General features: G+C 35.9%; 1 protein-coding gene across 6 annotated transcripts in view; it reads right to left on the reverse strand.

The window, feature by feature from the left end:
* The window catches only part of LRRK2 (leucine rich repeat kinase 2), a 65205-nt gene that overhangs the window by 20956 nt on the left and 24449 nt on the right, over positions 1-19800 (reverse strand). For 5 of the 6 annotated variants that reach the window (XM_021384615.1, XM_021384614.1, XM_021384617.1 and 2 more), the window contains 20 exons: positions 18553-18683; positions 17173-17317; positions 16737-16876; positions 15305-15433; positions 15046-15216; positions 13138-13393; positions 12738-12926; positions 11613-11734; positions 11153-11222; positions 10494-10714; positions 9747-9997; positions 8350-8498; positions 7295-7388; positions 6084-6270; positions 5513-5694; positions 4782-5011; positions 3639-3766; positions 3004-3222; positions 800-1001; positions 90-178 (listed from right to left, as the gene is read on the reverse strand). In XM_021384615.1, coding sequence (XP_021240290.1) covers positions 90-178; positions 800-1001; positions 3004-3222; positions 3639-3766; positions 4782-5011; positions 5513-5694; positions 6084-6270; positions 7295-7388; positions 8350-8498; positions 9747-9997; positions 10494-10714; positions 11153-11222; positions 11613-11734; positions 12738-12926; positions 13138-13393; positions 15046-15216; positions 15305-15433; positions 16737-16876; positions 17173-17317; positions 18553-18683 — 3305 coding nt within the window. The remainder of the gene's footprint in view (positions 1-89; positions 179-799; positions 1002-3003; positions 3223-3638; positions 3767-4781; positions 5012-5512; positions 5695-6083; positions 6271-7294; positions 7389-8349; positions 8499-9746; positions 9998-10493; positions 10715-11152; positions 11223-11612; positions 11735-12737; positions 12927-13137; positions 13394-15045; positions 15217-15304; positions 15434-16736; positions 16877-17172; positions 17318-18552; positions 18684-19800) is intronic. The other variant, XM_021384616.1, reaches the window with a different exon arrangement.

The raw sequence follows: 19800 nt of genomic DNA on the forward strand, positions 1-19800 counted from the left end.
AAACAGTGAAAAAGAATCACTGGTAAGTTACAGTGGTTTGGTACAGGGGAAAATGTTTCATGCATGTAGATACAGAATCTGTGACTGACCTGTGCCATGATTTTACACAGCCACTTAGGATCTACAAAGTACAGATCTCTTAGCTGTAGCGCTGGGTCCTGAAAATGAAGCAGTACACCTGCACAAAACACACTGTAATTAGCAACACATTCCTCATGCTCTGTATTAAGCAAAATAACCACCCCACTCTGGTCTGCCTTCCTTACGTGACTTGATACAACCAGTTTGAATCATAACCTCAGTTACTGCATTTATGTCAGTATTTTGGGAGAGTAGAATGCAATCGTGGTTTGTTCAGCTTTACTTTTATTTTCAGATGTTTTGTTAGGTTTGTAATCTGACTTGGGTATTTTTGGTGAAGCAGCTATACTCTACATTGGTAATTATTTAATGTCACGAATTCTGCATAGCGCTGATACAAGCTGTTACCTGCCATTCTGTTCAAGCTGTTACAGCAATTGTACCTATTTTCAGGCACTGTGCAGCCTAACTATCAGTGTGGTATTTTCAGGGAGTGACAAGATACATAAGTTGCTACAAGAGTGATGCTTTTTATCATAAAATTCCTTTTTGACATAATGATGCGGGTTATTGAACTGTAGTATTTTACCCAAGGGCAGCATTTCAGCTCAACACAATGGGTCAACCTTGTGTGAAATGTAAAAATCTATACAAGTCTTGTCTGCTGCAGATTTGCAACAAAATGCTAACAAAACATACATTGAAGATCATACTTTACCTGATTCATTCAGAAAGTGAATTGCATGAGGGAGTTCATTTTCATCCAGTTGTAACTTGTTTTCTTGTACCATTTCTAGTAATCGTTTCTGATCAATCACAGGAAACTCAACTGGGACATTTTTTCTTTCCAGCAAAATTCTCTTCTCCAGCTCCAGATAGCTGTCAGGAATTAGCTGACCAACCACTGGCTGATCTCTGATCTGTACAATTCCGAATAATAATATTAAATGTATTAATTTGTTCATATAAAGTCCAAACAATATTGCAATTCAGATGTAAGCTGGGTATATTAGCCCAACCATAGCGGCAGCAAGGAATAAGAACACTTATTGGCTAATGTGGCTTCTGAAAAATAGATGGGACTAATTCTTTTAGAATTAATGTATGCATGTCTTTCTATAAAAGAAAAAGCACAGAAGAAAATACTGCCCTATTATATGTATATAGTAAAATAAAAAATGACATCTAGGAGGTACAAAGAGAAGCTTTGATTTGAAGTAAAAGGACAATATTCACTGTATGAACAGATAATGTCACACATCTCATGTCGGCAGAGGACAATACATAAATAAAAGAATTTTAAAAATTATATTCCTTGTAATCTGTAATGTCTCCAGACATGACTTTAGACAAGTTAGGGGGAAAAGGGCAGTCAATTAAGTAAGAGTCTCCACAGTCAACAGATGGTGATAGTCAGAGGAAAACAGAAGAGAATAAATCTAGCAAGATTAGTGACATAGCCAAGTATTTTGCCCCTGTTTCTTGTAGCCTGAGTTCCTTCCTGGACACACGCTTTGACCTTTGGTATTAGCTAGGAATCAGTCAGGTTTTTCATTCTCCACAGGCGCTGAATAAGTCACTTGGGGGGAGGAAATTGGAAACAATTGTCCTAACATTTCCCAATTGGCTTCTTAGTTTCTTAAAGAAGTTAAATACCAAATGTACTGTGGCATTTTTATGTGTCAGAAACGTAATTACTGTCTTGTTCAAAGACTCAAAGCATTTGATGACCACGTTTAGTGCTTAATTCATTTTGATGAAGCTCTAGGCAGGTACCTTGTAACTCCTTTCACAAAGTGCCTACATTATTTATGGAAAATATCTCCTTTCCTTCGGACTACCTTACTGTCATACGGAAGTTTAAACATCAGTTGAAAACATAGTCGGAATGGATGTGGGTGTTACAGAAACAATTTTTACTGCACTGGTTAACTATCCCTTGAACAGTGGAATGAAGACGGGCAATTTAAGGATGTGGCTCAGCTAATGGTTCCTCAGAGAGGAAAATGAAGAGTGTCCACTCTTCCCCTCCTTTGTAACACAGCAGTGTGATGCTAGTCATAAATGCAGATTTTGCTCTTCAGAATCATTAGAGCAATAATTTAGAAGTAATCTGGGCTCTGCTGTGATTTATGAAGTTCTGACTGTAACTTTCAAAGCACAAGACATCACTTTCTCTCTTCAACGTGTTATGACACTGTATATATGTGATCAATATTTCACAAGCAGAAAAATAAAAACATCCATATTCTTTCTTCTATAGACTGGATCCTGTTTTCCTACCAGCTTCGTGCTTGGACAACTCTCTACATGCTTGCTCACACTCAGAGCTTGATGCCGTGACTAAGTAGGCAAGAAGTGGGTAGGTGGTAGGGATGACTTTGGAGACAACAGAACTATGAGCAGATCCAGTTTAGGAGGATCATTCAACCGAGAGGGTCTTCTCCTGCTTTAGTTCACTTTTTTCCTTCTAAGAATTCCACCACACAGTGTAATACGAAATCAGTAAGTGGAGAATTAGTTGGCTTTCAGAAATCACAAAATCTTATTTCCCAATCCCCTGAAAACTTGCAATATTTATTCTTGAAATTAGATATTGCTAACCAACAAAAATGGGCAGTTTTTGACCAGATTTATTCAAAAGAAAAGGATAGACAATTTTAAATTAAATATTCTATTCATGGTCTTAGTGTTTGAGAAAGAAACTTAGCTGAGATTTTTTACTAAATTGATTTCTTGGTAGAAAAATAAATAAAATCAAAACTGGTGATTTTCCATCATTATTTTGCCATGTCTGCATTTTGTAGAAGGCATAAATTGTTATCACACAAAAATGTATTTAATTACGTGTTTAATTAATGTCTTAAAATATATTAACTAAAACTAGGATGCTTTCAGCGTTACAAACAGTATGCAGCTTACTTTGAAGTGAAGACTCTCCTTTATTATGATTTTCCGAAGTCTCATAATGGAATCTGATTCTTCTTTAGCATTCACAAAGTGATAATCTTGGATTGCTGGGAAGCCTCGCTTATTCAATAGCTCTCTAGTAATTTTACTCATGCAGTCCTTATGTTGCTTTTCATCAGAAACATCTAAGTGGGTGCCAACGAGAATGACGGGGGATGTTGAAGCTCGTGCCTGTTAGCAATATCCATATAATCCATCAACTCAACAGAACGTGATTTCAAACCTCTCTAGTCAGTTTTACATTAGTGAAATTCCATTTTCCCCAGAAATTACAATAGTGTAAAATAATAAGCATGCTTAACTCATTATTCCTTTAATACAACCCCTTTCTTATCAGTCAATCCAAAATATTGCCAGAACATGCGAACTGTTCTGCACATCACTCTACTATCTTAAGTACAAAACGGTGTAGATCTTTCATATCCAATTTATAATACATTTCAGCACCTGTTTCATCTTACTAGTTTTATTTGCTGAAGAGCTTCTTTGTCATTCTCCTCTCTAAAATATATTTGTGGTTAATTTGTGTTCAGCAGCAGCTCCCTGGAAAGTGGCATTCCATTCTGTACTTATCTACAGCTTAATACCTTGATGTTAAAAAGCCATGGCTTCATAGCATCCACCTCTGCTTGTCCTTTGCTGAGATCATAAACAGCAAGATATAAAGCTCTCTGGGTCATAAAGTGAGGATGGGTACTGTAGAACTCCTCTTGTCCTAATGATAAAAAATTCCCACTGTTTACAACTTCAATCACTGAGCATCTTCAGATCATAAAAAGTAGCAGAACACTTCCTCTCAGATCACTACTTCACAAATGAAATTAATGTTTGCATAAAATAATCTAAATTGATACGAAACCTGCAATAACTATGAACTTTAGGTAGGTATTCTGTGGTATCTCGTTGACTGAAATGCTGTGATGAAATACGTAAGCTAGTTTTAAATCAAGAAGTGTAACGTTCAACAGCTAGATAGACATGGTTGCTGCATACAAAAGTCAGGCTTCTTTTAAAAACTCAATATTGAATTTCTAATCACTAAAATGTAAACTGCTTTCTTCCTTGCTCCTTCCCTTCTTTTTCCCTTTCACTCGTCATTTTAGCAATTTCAAAATAAGTGTCTTATTCATATGCTCAGCAACTAAAATCACAAGGTGTCACAACTGAAGCTCGCCATTTCACAAGAATGCATATGCACTGTGACATAGACTGTATGAAGCTGCTCACAGACCAATGTTTAAAAATAACTTTTCTACAGTTTGAAACACCCCTACATTTTAGAAGTGCTTCTAGAATGCTCCAGACTTAGAAAGTTTTACCAAAATCCCCAAGCCTCTCCGTAAGTGCACTGGCTTCTGTGACCTTACAAAGCAGTGATATTGTACAGCCTAGGGAGACCCTGACTACAAAGGGGAAAAACAGATTTGAGAAGATGGTTCCTCTCGTGATAAAGAGCAGCTTCTTGTTATTCTGAAATTACAGTTCTAGAGTGCTATGGTTGAAATGAATGATCAGACTACCTTTGGTGATGAGAAATTCCTGAGGCTTTATATTAAATTTGATTACTTTTCTGCCAATTTGCAGAATTCCCTGATGAATAAGTGGCCACCTGACTCGGTGTAAATGTGCATAATTCTACTGTCTATAATTTGAAATTTCACTCCGAGAATAAGCAACACATTACTGTGTTAAGGAAGTCAATAGTGAAAGACAATAAGCTCTCAACATACCTCCAAAATCCCAGACATTTAATATAAGCTCTTTCTTCATTTTGCCTTTCCCTTGAATGATCCAGTCTTTTACATCAATGCCTACTGTAGCTTTTGGACAGCCCAGCTCTGTTCGTTTGCATTTCATTAGCTGTTGTAACAGTGTAGTTTTTCCACTACCAGTGTTTCCAACAATCATTAGCTTCATTCTGTTATAAGGTACAGCCTTCTTCAGTCGTTGTTGAAGAAATCTGGCATGAAAGAAGTTGGCAGAACTCACAGAAATGTGTAATAAACACCAACAGAACACGAAACCAAGCAAAAATCAAAAACCATACAATTTCCTTCCAATTTTCAGTATCAATTTGGTGTTACTGGGATTTTAACCGTATATTCTAATTTCTGGTTTGAAAGTTAAAGCTTAATTCATAAAGTGTCTTTTTTGGTTTTGTTATTAACTCAGAACGTACTCTATGCAATGCACTTGGGAACACAAGGAATGCTTGAGATAACCTGTAAACACTATTTATTGCATGGTTAATAAAACTATCAAATTTAAAAAGCATTGAAGCCGTATTTTTCAATGACTATAATCAGTTTTGTGCGTGCGTGTGCATGCAGAGTAGAAGCTATACTGGAGATCATATGGCAAACCAGCTCTTCTCTTCAAAAGAATATGTTGTTTTCTTACTGCTCACCACATACTCAAAGAAAACAAATCAAGAATATTAGAGAGCTATAGGGAAACAAACCTGATGATGTCTCTGGCTTTGCATCCCACGTGCTTGAAGTCCAGATTAAGATGGAGTCCTTCCAAAGGAAGATCCCAAATTTTGGATAGCCTTCCCATTTCATCTGGAAAGAATCTCAAATCGGGATTATGACTTACATCCAGAGAAGTCAAGTTTTCTAGGAAGCCAATCTGAGGAGGAATCTAAATAAAAGAACATTTAATAGACAATTCAATGTTAAAAAAAGATATTTTTGTCTGAGCATGAATACCATAAATATTTAACAAAACTTGGTATTTTTACAGCTGTAGTTTAGTTCTTGTTTTTTTTTTTTTAATAAATTGACCTAATACCCCTCACTAATATACAAATTAATTCATTATGAAAACCAATTATATCACAAATTCCAGACAGAAAGCTAAATAGAATATAGGGATTTTCTTCAGAGGAAAAAAGATTCCCACTAACATACCATTTCACAAATTGAATGTACAGTGATGTGAAGCGGTGCTAGGAAAATTGTATGAACGTTGACAACTGAATTAAATTGAACAGTGACTTGATTTTCTTTAGGTAGAATTTTACACTTTACCTCCTTTAACTTGTTGTTGGACAGGTGTAGCTTTTCTAGCCTAGACCATGCACACGCTTTTTCACTCAAGTCCAAGACACCTATTTGATTATGATTAAATAAGAGCTCCCTTAAGTTTGATGATTTCCAGTGCACGGGGCCAGGCAGGCTGATGATCTTGTTTTGGCTTAAATCCACTGATCGCAAACTAAAAAGATGAAAATACAAAAGAGAAAAGTTAGCAAACGAAATAAATCAAACTGTGATTAGCTGGAACTGTACTGGTTTTCAATAAACGAATGGATTAGGTATCAGAATAGACAGTTTTCTGTCAGGAATCTAGATGGGAAGATGGGAATTACTACTGTGAGCAAAAGCAATTAAGATGCTATAAGTAGGTCTCCACTACCTTAGAAAAAATAACAAGAAAATACATATTAATAATGCAACGTAATATGTTCTCACTGTGTTTGCCAGTGAATTAAATTTCATAAAAATAAGCATTCACATATATTTTGTATATATTTCAGATAGTACATTACAGTCAATAGAAGTCTAAGTGTACATACTGAGATAACAGTAGGGTTCTTTCTTCTTTCTGTGATTACTGATCTGCTCCCCCACCATGGTGCCACCAGCACTCACACCTACCCAATCTATCAGACATCTGACTCGATATCTCTTCCAGTGCTATTCCCACCACCTCATTCTAGTGACCATAAAAAAAGCATAAGTCCTGGTTTTCACATGAGTAATGCTTTGAAGGTACAGCAAAATAAATGTCACATGCATCATTATCACAATTCCATTTAGAGGAAGTGTCATTCTTTGAGAATAAATGTCTTGTGATATTTGGGAAGTGAAAAAAATAATTTCAGTGGACACGTGCAAAAAATCTGAAGCTGCAGAAATCCCTGTAGGGGAAAAATTGCCAGTATCTTTTTACTAATTTATTAATTAATTCTGGTCTTCTCAGAACAATTGTCTGCTTCAACAGTCAAGTAACATATTTCTAACAACAACTATTTGAATCTGAGGAATAATACTTCCCAAAATAAGGAAGAAAATGGACTCATTTGGCTTCAGTTAAAAGACATGACTAAGCAATTCACCTCAGAGAGAGAATTTTCTAAAAATCAGTAGATTTGCTGAATTTTCTGCTTAACAAAGGCCACAAGATTTTCTTCATCAAGAACTGTATATTAACTTCAATAGGTAAAAGAACAACTTACTGGGGTAGAAGAAGTACTGTTTCTGGAACATTAATAAAACAATTTTGGGATAATTTTAAGGTTGTTATGGTAGATGACAAGTCAGGTATTATCTCTAGAAAAGAAAAAGAAGTTAATACCATTATTTTTCAGAACTATTTAAATTACTTTCCATACTGTAGTTTTGTAAAATCACAGATAGACTAAAAGGTCAGGTGGTCATCTTCTATACATAGGTCCTTATATAAACTGCCCAGGAGGGAAACAATCTTATTTTAAAGCTTATTTAGCTTATTTAGAAAAGCGTACAACAGAGTTAATGTATTTGGTTTTATCACACTACATCCTTTTATACTTCATCTCATATTGGCATTAAACGCTGAAATAATCTTTATTTACACTTACATAACATTCCTATATTTCACAAAACAACTTCAAAACCTTTGCAGAAAATATGCTAAGCCACTGAAATACATTCTAGACTGAATTAAATTGTTTAAACACAAGGGTCTAGTAAAGGTGTGCTACTCTGTGGTACCTGAGCTATCTGCACATGCCTTGATGATCCAACACATGAGCTACAGAAGACCTGCTTTTTCTGGATCGGAAGCTGTAGGCCAAGTGGGATACTTCAGGGCATCTCAAATGACATCTATGTTTAGGCAAGTGAATCAAACATCCTATTTTATTCAGAAAACTATGCTGGGTACAGCATAGTAATACTTGACATACATCTCAGTACATTAACAGACCAGTATTAGTAATAGTTTGTCAAGCTAACCTTGAACAATTTCCTCTGCCTTGAATTTTCCCCAGCAATATGCAACATCTCAACTACACTCAACCATTTTTACAGCTTCTACTATAAGTATAAGATGATGATCAGTTCCATCCATCAGGCTCCAAGTATACTGCTTCCAGCAGTGAACAAAAGCTGAAGCAGTATAGACAAGGACAAATATATGTGCTCCATCAAGCATATGTGCTGTTCTCCTTCACTCTTCTCCCAAGACTCCAAATGCTGGTGAGTAGGAATTATGTGAATGGTTTCTAGAAGGTGGGTCATAGATACTTACCAAGAGCATTCATCCTGGCATTGAACAGCTCTAGTTTTGTACAGCCCATGAAGACATTCTCAGCAAGGGATGAAATACTGTTCTTACTGATATTTAAAATTTTCAGCTCTTTCAAGGATATAGGTGAAGATAAGCATGAAATTTTGTTTCTGTGATAAGAAGAAAAGAAAAACCCATGTTTTATTCAGAAACTATTAGCTAAAAAAGTGAAAGTAAAGAGTATTAATGCAACATTGTTATTCTTACACAGGTCAACCAAAATTACAACACTTATCTAAATAAAGACTGACTGGTCAGCAAAAATACTGGTGCTTGTGGTAACACAGAATAACAGGATTGATACTAAGATTGCATTAATTAACGTGGAGAACAGATGCCTGAATGTACTAGAAGGTGTCATTTCCTGATGATGTACTGTAGCTCAAACCCACACAAAGAGAACTACTGCATTTGTGAGCGGTTCTGTTTACTAAAGAAGTGCATTCGCAGGATTATAGTCACAGAATGATTGTCAATCTAAAAAAAAAAAAAAATCCAAATAGGGGACACATTTAGGATTGATATATGATGTTACAAGCAATGTATTGTGGAAAGAAAAACATCAGAGACAAAGATACTGAAAATACATTGATAAAAGAATCACACAGCAATGTGCTGTAACCAATGTTGCTAATATAGCTCAAAATAAAGCTTATGAAGAAATGGAACAGGATTTTAAACTTCAAATAATGCTTTTGTGAATTTGATTCACATATTTAATACTGCTTAGTTTAGTTAAATATCTTGCTATTATTACTCTGTAAAATTCTGTGCAAGAAATATGACATCCTTACTTAAATTATAGTTAAACTATACATTTGAGACAACCTCTACATTCTACGGCACTATCAGTATTATTGTTTGTATGAATTCCCAAGAGGTATGAATTAATTCACTCACTAACAAGTATGATTAAAAAGTGCTAGTAAACAAAAAAACCCACAACATATTTTCTTTGCTTCTGTCACCTAAAACATAGCCATAACATGAATCAGACGTCCCAAAAAACTTTGGTTAATACAAAATATGGTGGAAACTGTATTCTGTTGAAAGAAAATCTAGCCAAACGTAGACAATGTGGACAATCTTGGGGATGAGCAGTGTGGGAGTAGAAAAATGCTGAACTACAACATTTTTAGTACAAAAATGCAATGCTATTAGATTCGCAGATGTTCTAATGTACTTTGTCATATAACACAGATAACTGAAAGGATTTACACACTTGGAAAGTAACATCAACGTTTCACTGCTGATTAAATGATCCTTTCCATGCTACAGCACAGACCATTCTGGATAACAAATACATTATTTCTACTACGATTGTTATGCTACAGTCCATTTATGAATGCTACTCTCACCCTTCCAGCAACAGCTGTTCGAGGTTTTCAGCAACATTTGCAAGAAACTCAGGAATGCACATCAGCTGATTGTATGAAAGATTAAGTTGCTTTAGAGTTGGACATCTGAGATGTGGACCCAAAGAAAAGGAAGGTCCAATGTCATTTCGAGAGATATCAAGATATGCAATACAATTCATTTTCAGCAAATAAGTAGGAAAAGAAGTAAATCGGTTACTGTGCAAATCCAAGTATGTCAAGCATTTCAAGTTCTGAAAGTAAAAAAGAGATGTTAAAAAAAAGTGAAATGAAAACATGAATTTATAGGTTTTAAACTGAGTTATACTTTATACAGTTTATTACGTGGCATTTGTCTGACTAGGAAAAATAGCAGAAAATATCAATAATACTAATGTAACCAGTAATATTTCTATTAAGGAACAAAATATAAACATTATTTAAAATTAATTAGCTCAGTTCCACAAAATCAGACAGTTATGAACTGCCTGCAGTTCTCAGTTTCATTTGTTATGTTACTGAATATAACATCCTAAAGCAGTTCTTTGATGTAAACGCTTTAAAACAGTCCCATGAAAATATTTGTGTTTCCAGTTGCACATAAATCCTGAATGAAAACAGCAAATGTACGACGCATGCCAAAATATACATCCATGCTCAAGAACAGTGTTGTTTTGAGCAGGTAGTTAAAGACATACAATTTACTATAACTAATCTCAACTTGTATTATATAAAATTATGCAGCATTACTTCACACAGTTGTTCTGGAATGTTTGTAAGAGCATTTTGGTGGAGCTCCAGTTTATCAAGATGTTCCAAGTGACTTGTTAAGCTGCTGTTCTGGCTGATGGCATCGATGTTCTCCAGCTCATTTGATGAAAGATCTAGTGATTTAATACATTCCTTCTCTGAGATCAATGAGGAAAGACTGTCTGACGGTCTTAAATGCAGGGAGCTTTTTGAGATTCCTTCTATGAAAACAAAGACATGGGAAAAATAGCATGATTTCATTTAAAACATAACTAAAATTCAGATGAATCACACTGGGATCTAAATAAGCAAAAGACAGTGAATGCTTGGATATTAGTCAAGTCCAAATCCATGAAGATTTCTGAGGAGGCAAAAATTTAAGAGACAGTACGGAAGAGGCAAAGGCATATGCACTGCACAACAGAGATAGTTTTTGAAAACTCAGGGAACTCATGAAATTACATTGTTTGTACAATTCCACTTAAATTATCTGAGAAGTCCAGGAAAAGATACTGCATTATATATGCAATATTTGTACTCCATGGTAGCATTTAAATATGTATCGTCCTCTTTGTAAACAAATATATAATCTAACTATGCTTGTGAAAGCATTAAGGATTAAACAGCCTTATAAATGCTAAATTGTATAGTTTACTTACTGAGAGGTTCATCTGAAGGCAATAATTTTCTTCTTTGTTTCACTAATGGTTCATAATCTGAGCCAGCTCCCTGGAAAATCCCAGAACAGAACAAAAAAACCAATTGGTATAGAAGCATGCAGATATACGAAATGATCCGAATTCAGGAGATTTCTTTTAATGTCGTTTCTTTTAATCAGAACTTTCACGTGGAAAACAGAGAGACTGAATTTTTTAACACTACAAATAACAGGTCACAGATTTATAAAACGTACTGATTCATGCAATAGGAAACTACAGTAGATGTTAGAGTGCAAGGAATATACTGCATTTTTAACAACCTAAAATGATTTTCTTGGGGGGGGGGGGCGATAGGATGGAGAATAGAACCATTCCTTACATTTGATTATTAACAGTTTTACACTAGGCAACATAGATGTTTTTTCAGAAGGAACCTGGAATGAATACAAACGTGGCTTACCACAGAGTAGGAATGTCGTGGTAAAGTAGGAGAACCTCTCTGAAAGGCAGTTTCCCTACAATATAAATCAGCAACCGCAATGGAATTGGACTTCTTTTTTCTAAAAAGTGAACCTTCACTTCCTAGGACAAAGAAATAAAACAGGAAGACAGGTAAATGAAATGATGTATTTCAATCTGAGGCTCAGAATTCAACTGTAAGATACATGCTGACATACAAAGGAGAGACATATTTCAAAAGATCAATAACAGCAGGAACCCACTGGTTAACTGTGTGTGGGCCTAGAATATTAACGTGCTCTAGAGTACAAGAGCCATGCCTACCTGGCATATTCAGAATACAAACTGCAGTTTGTTACACTGGTGATTTATCACTTAAAATTTCCATCAAGTTTATATTATTATACATCATGTTCTTGACATGGCTATCAAGAACAATGTTGGACTGAACACAGACTTGTCATTTACACTTTCTGATCAGTTGGATACCTTTGGGATAGGACTTATTCCACCTAATTTATTTGTTAACAATATAATTCTTTATACTGAACTTAGTTGTGCTCTTTTCATTTATAGGCAAGCCAGGGAACAGAGCATTTCTGAATCACAGTTACCTGACTTCATGGTGAGACATGTGCTCCTGAAGCACTTGTGCCTGTGCCATTGACTACAGAGGAAGCGTACAAGAATTGCTCAGAAACAGAAAACAAAACAGCTGATGTGAGCTTACCTCAGAAGCAGGCATCAAGATAGTCAAGAGCTAAAAATGGTTGGATGAATCTCATCCTTTCTATAAGAAAGCAACTGAATGTATTCCAGTTCAGAAAGAACTGATTTTAAATGGATAATTGAATAAAATACTTTAAAGCACTACTTTTGCAGGTAAAGCACATACTTACCTACCACAAACTATTTTTCAGGGGTACCACAAACAAAATATAAAAGCATACTTTCCATGAGAAATGTTTTATCCCAAATACAAACAAACAACGGACAAATGATTTTTTTTTAATTATTTTTTCCTCAGCTGACAGTCTTATAATTCCCTAAATAACTTGAAGGAATTCATAGTTATGGACTAACCTCAGTATACTAGACTTGGACTATTAAAAAAAAACACAATTACCTTCACTGTCAATATCATCACTCAAAGGAAAAACAGTGTCCACTAACGGGTCAGAAATGAAATTCCAGTCGTAGTTTTTATCCACTCCCTCTTCAGAGAAGTTTAAATCAGAACAAGCTCCTGATCTATCCTCAGAAATATTCTTCATCTGGTATTTAAGAACCATTCTTGCCAGTGCAGAACCTGCATCTATATGTATCAGAAACCAAGAAGATAACATGTACTCTGAAAAATGCATACAGCTTAAAAAACAACAGAAACACTTTATTTATTTTCAAGGTTTGGCAGACTTTCTACAATCAGCTAAGCACTGTGAAGAGAGTCTCAAAGGTCTTGATCTAAAACAATATTACAAGGAGATATTAACATATGTAGTATAGCAAATTCTGTGTACACTCACTTTGTCTTCTTGGTGTAGTAAGCTTATCTGGGAACAAAGGAATGAGCCAGGAAGGCTCAAGTCTCCCAATACCAAACCCTCCAAGACATATACTGCTGTTGGCGATGTCAAGGCTAAGCTTCTTTAAGAGCAAGCTGATGATTTGGCTATCTCCTCTCTTTATACTGATGGTTAAAGCACTCCGAACATCCTGCTCTCGAGCACCGTTGGCTAATAGCAATTCCACCAGTTTAGGATTATTTCCTTTTTCACAAACCTAATGCAAGAAAGCAATTAACAGGTTTATGTGAGGGACTCAGACAACAACTGAGATTGCAGTAAGAGACATTCTCAAATTTAGATTCATTGTATTTTTAGGATTGTGTTCCCTTTTCAATTACACAATTCCCTATGCCTCAGGGCACATACCTGCCTAAGTCACTTGAGCACAAACTCCCACATTCATTTTTACAGTAAAGCCTTGAGCTCTGTAAATGCAATTTCCGCCATAAGCGCACACAATTTTCAGGCAAAAATTAATAATGATTTCCATTGTTTGGTTATTGAATGTGGTTTAATGGAAAAAAACACACTCCTAGTGGTTATTTTGCCACATCAGCGGGACATCAGATCAAAGGGCAACAATGCTGAAACTCACCATGCCTTGTCTAGTGCTAGGAACTCAAGCCTACTGGCTTCAGTTAGCTCATCTCCTTCCAATCTCTCAGCCTGCATTGCTACACAGAGCAGTGTTGATTATGAATGTTACAAATATTTTTAGAATTAATTCTAGTTACTTCCGTATTTTCCACTGTGGTTGACTAACACTAATTTGCCTGCTTCAGACTCCATGGATGGATGGTCTGCTGGAAATTCATCTGTGCTGGATGATAACCCAGACAGCTCTCCTGGCGGAAGTCTTCATGGGAACACTTTCTGATTTACTTTAGGCAGTACTTGGTAGAGTTACCTCAGACCAAGCATTTAAAATTTTGGCACTAAAGCAAAATTAAGAAGTGCTCATACAAACAGTTTCTCCATTTTTTTTTAAAAGACAGTCACAGTTAGCAGGGAATACTTATAAGCAGATGGGAACAGCCTTGGCCTTAGTTAAGACACCAGTATGTTTCAGATAGTTCAGGTTCTGTACATGATCAATGGATAAAGCACCTTGCATCTAGTGCATGTGCAGTCATTCTAAGATATTATATTATTGTAGCTATGCTGATAGAAAGCCTTAAATCAGCAAAAAGACTGATAACTGTATTGGTCTGTAAGTAGAAAACAAAGTAAAAGAGATCACCATTCCAGGGTAGGCATTTTAGAAGAAGTCTTCACTGCAGATCTAGCAGAGTGGAACTTCAATGAGGCACACTGAAACCTATTTATGCATAGTGTTGCCCGCTGGGCTGTCTGCATTTTGGCTTCAGAGTGCCTAGGATGAGCTGAATTTGGAAGATCAGGTCATGAACAGGGCTCTAATGGGCTTGATGCCATCTATGCCTAAACAGTTCAGAAAAAGCACCTGGGAGTTTGAAACTCGTGAACTTGTTTCAGCTGAAGTCTTCTTCCTCAAAAATACTCTAAAGCTAAGTCAGTACTTGAGTGAACCCTGGTTTGCATGTGAGCAGGATGAAGAAGCAGAAAGCATGACTTAAAGTGAACTTGCGTCAGAACTGAGCTAGCAGTGTGGGCATGTTCCAGGTGACAGTAACTGTGAGCCTCAGAGAAGTGAAGAGTAGTTCAGTCAGTATCAAACTGGGCCTGAAGTCACCAGGAATAGCAATGTTTGTCAACACCTAGGTCACAGTTAGACTCCCTTAGAGAGTGCCACTGTATGCAGGCACATATAGGTATGCACGAAAAGAGAAAGAAAGCCAAAAGCAGAAATTTTAAAGCAACGAATCTATGTATATTTTCACATATTACCTGATAGATCAAAGAGTTTGTCTTTGTCTTCTTATTAATGTCAGCTCCCAGTAGAAGTAAACACTCAGCCATAATACTATTGTACTCGACACATGCTTTTTCAAGCATCATATTTTTCAAATCATCATTTTCAGCTATTTTAGCAAAGCATTTACAACACAGGCTTTGAAACTGAATGGGAACACAAACAATCAAAGTTAGGGCAAAAAAAGCACCATTTTTCAAGATGTGGTGCAGTCAGAAGAGAGAAGATTCGTACCTGTCGATCTCGCTGGTTAGTGAAGCACATAGACATTTGGTAGAAGATTACTGTGTCAAATGATTCATGTACAAGCAGCTTGGCAAAACAAGGTGAAAAATCAAGAATCGACAAGATTGCATGAAATCCCTACAAGCACAATTAAAAGACTGTAAGTATACTGTCTAAAATGTGTAATTTTCGAACAAGTCGTGCAACAAAATCAACTTGTGACCTAAAGGTACACACTTTATTTTTTATGTTTTCCTGTTAAACACGCAATAACTCAGAAATTGAGAGAAGGCAGGAAGACCTGGTGTTTCTGTGTTTACAGAGCTGTAGTATCATGCTTGCTTAGCTGGCCCACTTGAGGAGATATTAACTGACATTTTGAAAAGTCCAATTATGCACAGTAATATCTGACAACATCCTGCCTGACACATGTACTCGTGATTTCCTGAAAACTGTATAGAGGAAACAATCTGCTTTTAAGGAGATGCATCACATATCCCAATGTGTTGCTCCAGAATCCTTGATTTAAAAAAAATGCATAGGCAAATTGAAAAACTGTATCTAGAAATTAAAAAGAAAGACAAGCCTATTCTGTGATTCTGCAAGTAAAGTTTTCTTAGAATGGTGAAGTGGGTAAACAATGGATTCTAATTCAAACCTCACTGAGATTAAATGACTTTATTTAACTTCCTTATTTCTCCACATTATTTTGATGTCCACATTATTTTTGATGCTTCCTATGCAAAACTTAGAAGCTGTGGGAAAAAAAAAAAAGTAAAAAAAAAGGAGGCTGCACTTGTGATATTTCCAGACTGATCTAAAACAGAAGCGCAGAAACTTTCTTAAACTGACCTCACAGGGAAACTTCATTACACCAGAAAACTTAAACTGGCAACAGGGAAAGTTTCCAAGGTAGAGGAAACAGAGCTTTCATGTGAGGAGGACTGAATGTGTATACTCTGACAGAATAAGGAGACTTCCATTTCCATACTCAGAAGTAGATCCAAAATCTGTCACTCTGACATAGAATTCCAGTAATATTCAAAATTCTTAAACTAAGCTTATTGCTAGTGACAAGGCTGTGAACCAAGACATGCTTATTATTTTTCAAAAGAGTGAACAACACAATAATGATGGTTACTCGATTAAATAACTATTGATTGATGCATGATGCATAGTGACTGAGAAATTTGTTTTAGTTTGCCAGATAAACACCCAAACTCAAGCTTATACATTCTGTAACGAATATGTGCCTCCACAAAACTCAGCTCTGTGACAATCATATTGGCTTAATTTTAAAGGGTTATACTAATCTAATAATTGCAGTAAAATGAAAAAGAATTAAATAAATAATTTTGCCTCAACTACATAACTACATCAAAATAGTTTTATAAAGTTTTGTCTTTTTTTTTCAATCTTTGTAGGTAGAAATAACACATACATGCATCTGGATTTCAGTGACCTCTTTAAATCGTCGCAGAGTAGAAACCAGAACTGTAGCCAGGACATGCATAGTTGCAATACACAAACTCTTTCTTGTAATCAAAAAGAGCAGAAGACTCAAACCCAAACTCTGTATGTCTTTAAGAAAAAAGAAAAATTAATAAAGTTGATTGTTCAGACATTCTGAGTGGAATAAAACTGTGGCCTAAGTAGAGTATTATTGTTAATATTCTAGACAGTTATTTGCATTAGCTATTACAGGGCTAAGCATTACAAGAGAGTGGCTGAACCTGGAGACTATACAGTCCTGCTGCCTTTTCTTGCCATGCTCATATCCAGTACTACAGAGTGTAATAATCAGGTAAAAGATTGTACGGTTCGTCAACCCCTCCTACAACAGCATTCACATTCAACTAACAAAATACCTTCCATACCTTGTTCATCTGGATACATCTGTAGGGTGTGAAGCACAGTGTCAGTGGCTCCTTGCTGAGTTAAGATTTCTAAAGCACCAGTGCACTCAGCTACAGAAGTAAGTAGTTTTAATCCACACCTCTGAATGCTAGGATTTCCAATAAACTAACAGAGAAACGAATATAAAGTCAGATCAACAGTCTGTTTTCCTAAGAGTTGCTAGTGATCACTGTACTTAAAGGATGCAAAATTACAGCTGATATGAAAAGAAATAACAAGAATTACAATTACAAAAAGGTTTTCTTTCCAATAAATATTTCAGCTCCTTATAACCTCCTCAGATTTCTACCAGAGACTGGAATGCTTTTTTTCTCCAAGTTTCATTACAACCGCTCCCAAGTTGGTACTATTTTACCAGGAAAAGGAGTGAGAAAATGTACTTTGTTTATAATTAAACTGGAATAAAAATGAGGTTCTGTGAAAACAATGACAAGTGAGAAATATAAACATTTTATAAAGTTACAAAAAAAAGAAGTTAGGAAGCAATACAGGTATTGCAATATAGGTATCAAGACTTTAAGTTTTATTTTCCATTATCAAGCAATTCAGTAGTTTATTTGTGATTATTTATCACAATTTTTCCTCACTCTTAGGTGGAGGAAACCTAGATAAGGCCTAGATCTGACAGTGTGCGTGGATGTCATAGTGATTTGCAACATTGCAGAATTATTTCAGTGAGCTCATGCCCATCTCCTTCCTTATTCCTTCTCTACTATTTCATAAAAATATGAAAACTTCTAGCCCTTCTGCTTGATGATGCGGTAACCAAAACCACAAATCAGCAAGATAAAAAAAGCATGTTAGACGGTCACAAAGCACTGAAAACTAAAACAATCTGAAGTAAAAATGTAATTCCTGTTAACTCCTGTTTTGTATTATCTTCAGGTCAAGAGATGTCAGGAGAAAATTATGGAATTGAACAGTGCAAAGAATGGATATGACTGAGAATCACTGCTCTGACGAAAGCAAAGGGGTACATATCAACAGAAGCCATATGAAAGAGCCACTCATTCCTATGTGTAGCTGAGGCAAAGATACGAGAACACCTTTTGTGTATGAAGTAGTCCATTAAGAAAATCACAAATAAACTGCCCACTTGAAAAAACAAAAGCAGCATTGTTTTTATAAATATGTCAGAATTACTGTAAAAAGAAGATGATCTAATGTACTGTAGAGCAAAAAGTAAGAAAAGAAACCTCCAAAGATAAATGAAACTGAAGGTTAGGACTGATTTGATCAAATCAATTGTAAAATGACTGTGGAACTAAAAATTATAAATGATTCATCACTGCACATGCAAAATAGGGACAAAATTCATTGGGATGAAGCTTTAACTATACCCTGTTCAAAGCACCAAGCACCAACGAATGAGTTCCCTCCAGCAGACACTGGCTTTTAATGACTTTTACTGTAAGTGTGAAAGCAGCATCTCCCATATTTCTGGAAGAATTGTTCTGATCATTCTTCGTATCTGAAACAACAGAAAGCAGCCTTCATCAGAAGAATGGATTTAATATTCTCTCCAACATTAACCCGATGTTACTAACCCAATATTACAACTGAATTGAACAAACAGCCTAAATGACTCAACAGGCATATTTCTGATTTTTTATCATGTTTTCAGAACACTGTATTCACAGAAATGGGAACCTCTCTGGATTTACACTGTAGTATTGAGTACACCGTGTTTGAAGTGACAGCTTCACCATATGACTGCTCAGCACTTACTGTGAAAATGTAAAATCATGCCAAATAATTTTGCCCAGAGTGCACTGCAATACATTATTACTTTCCTGAGCTACATGGTTTCTTGGTGTTCCTGATTACTTCAGAATGCCTCTTCCTTCTTAGAAGGAGACATGATAAAAAAGCCACCGACTATTCATTCTTTTTGCCCAGGGAGGTGGTGGAGTCACCGACCCTGGAGGTGTTCAAGGAATGTTTAGATGCTGTGTTGTGAGACATGGTTTAGTGAGAACTATTGGTGATAGGTGGATGGTTGGACTGGATGATCTTGTAGGTCTTTTCCAACCTTGGTGATTCTATGATTCACTTGGCAACACATCAGAGGGCAATTTTTACCCACAGATGACACCAGTGGGACATGAATGCGAATTGAAGAACACAGAATAGTCTATCAGATTTACTTCTCTTGTAGCCATCAGTACTTGCAGGCAAATGGCACCACAGAAAGTACTGAGAATTCCCTTAACAGTCACTTCAGCATTCATATTCATTCCAATTACTATTTTCCCCCAAATGACTTTTAACACTCTAATTAATGTGCAAATTCCAACGTCCACTTTGCGCTCGCTGTGTTTCATTACACTTTAGGAGGGCCTCACTTGAAGGATTCTCACAAAAAAATACCCTGGCCTACATGATAGAATAGATGTACAAGGTCTTAATCCTCCTGCTTATTGAAAAAGTTTGGCAGTACTAGGATTATAATCCAATGAACAGAAAAAAACTGAAAACCTGTAATCAATCTGCATGTTAGTGAAGTTACTAGCTTCAAAGTTATTGGCTTTGTAAATAACCAACTAAAACTGCTGAAAGATAATTGCATAACACTGTTTGGAAAAAAG

This window comes from Numida meleagris, chromosome 1, assembly GCF_002078875.1.
Source record: "Numida meleagris isolate 19003 breed g44 Domestic line chromosome 1, NumMel1.0, whole genome shotgun sequence".
In the NCBI taxonomy this organism is placed as follows: Eukaryota; Metazoa; Chordata; class Aves; order Galliformes; family Numididae; genus Numida; species Numida meleagris.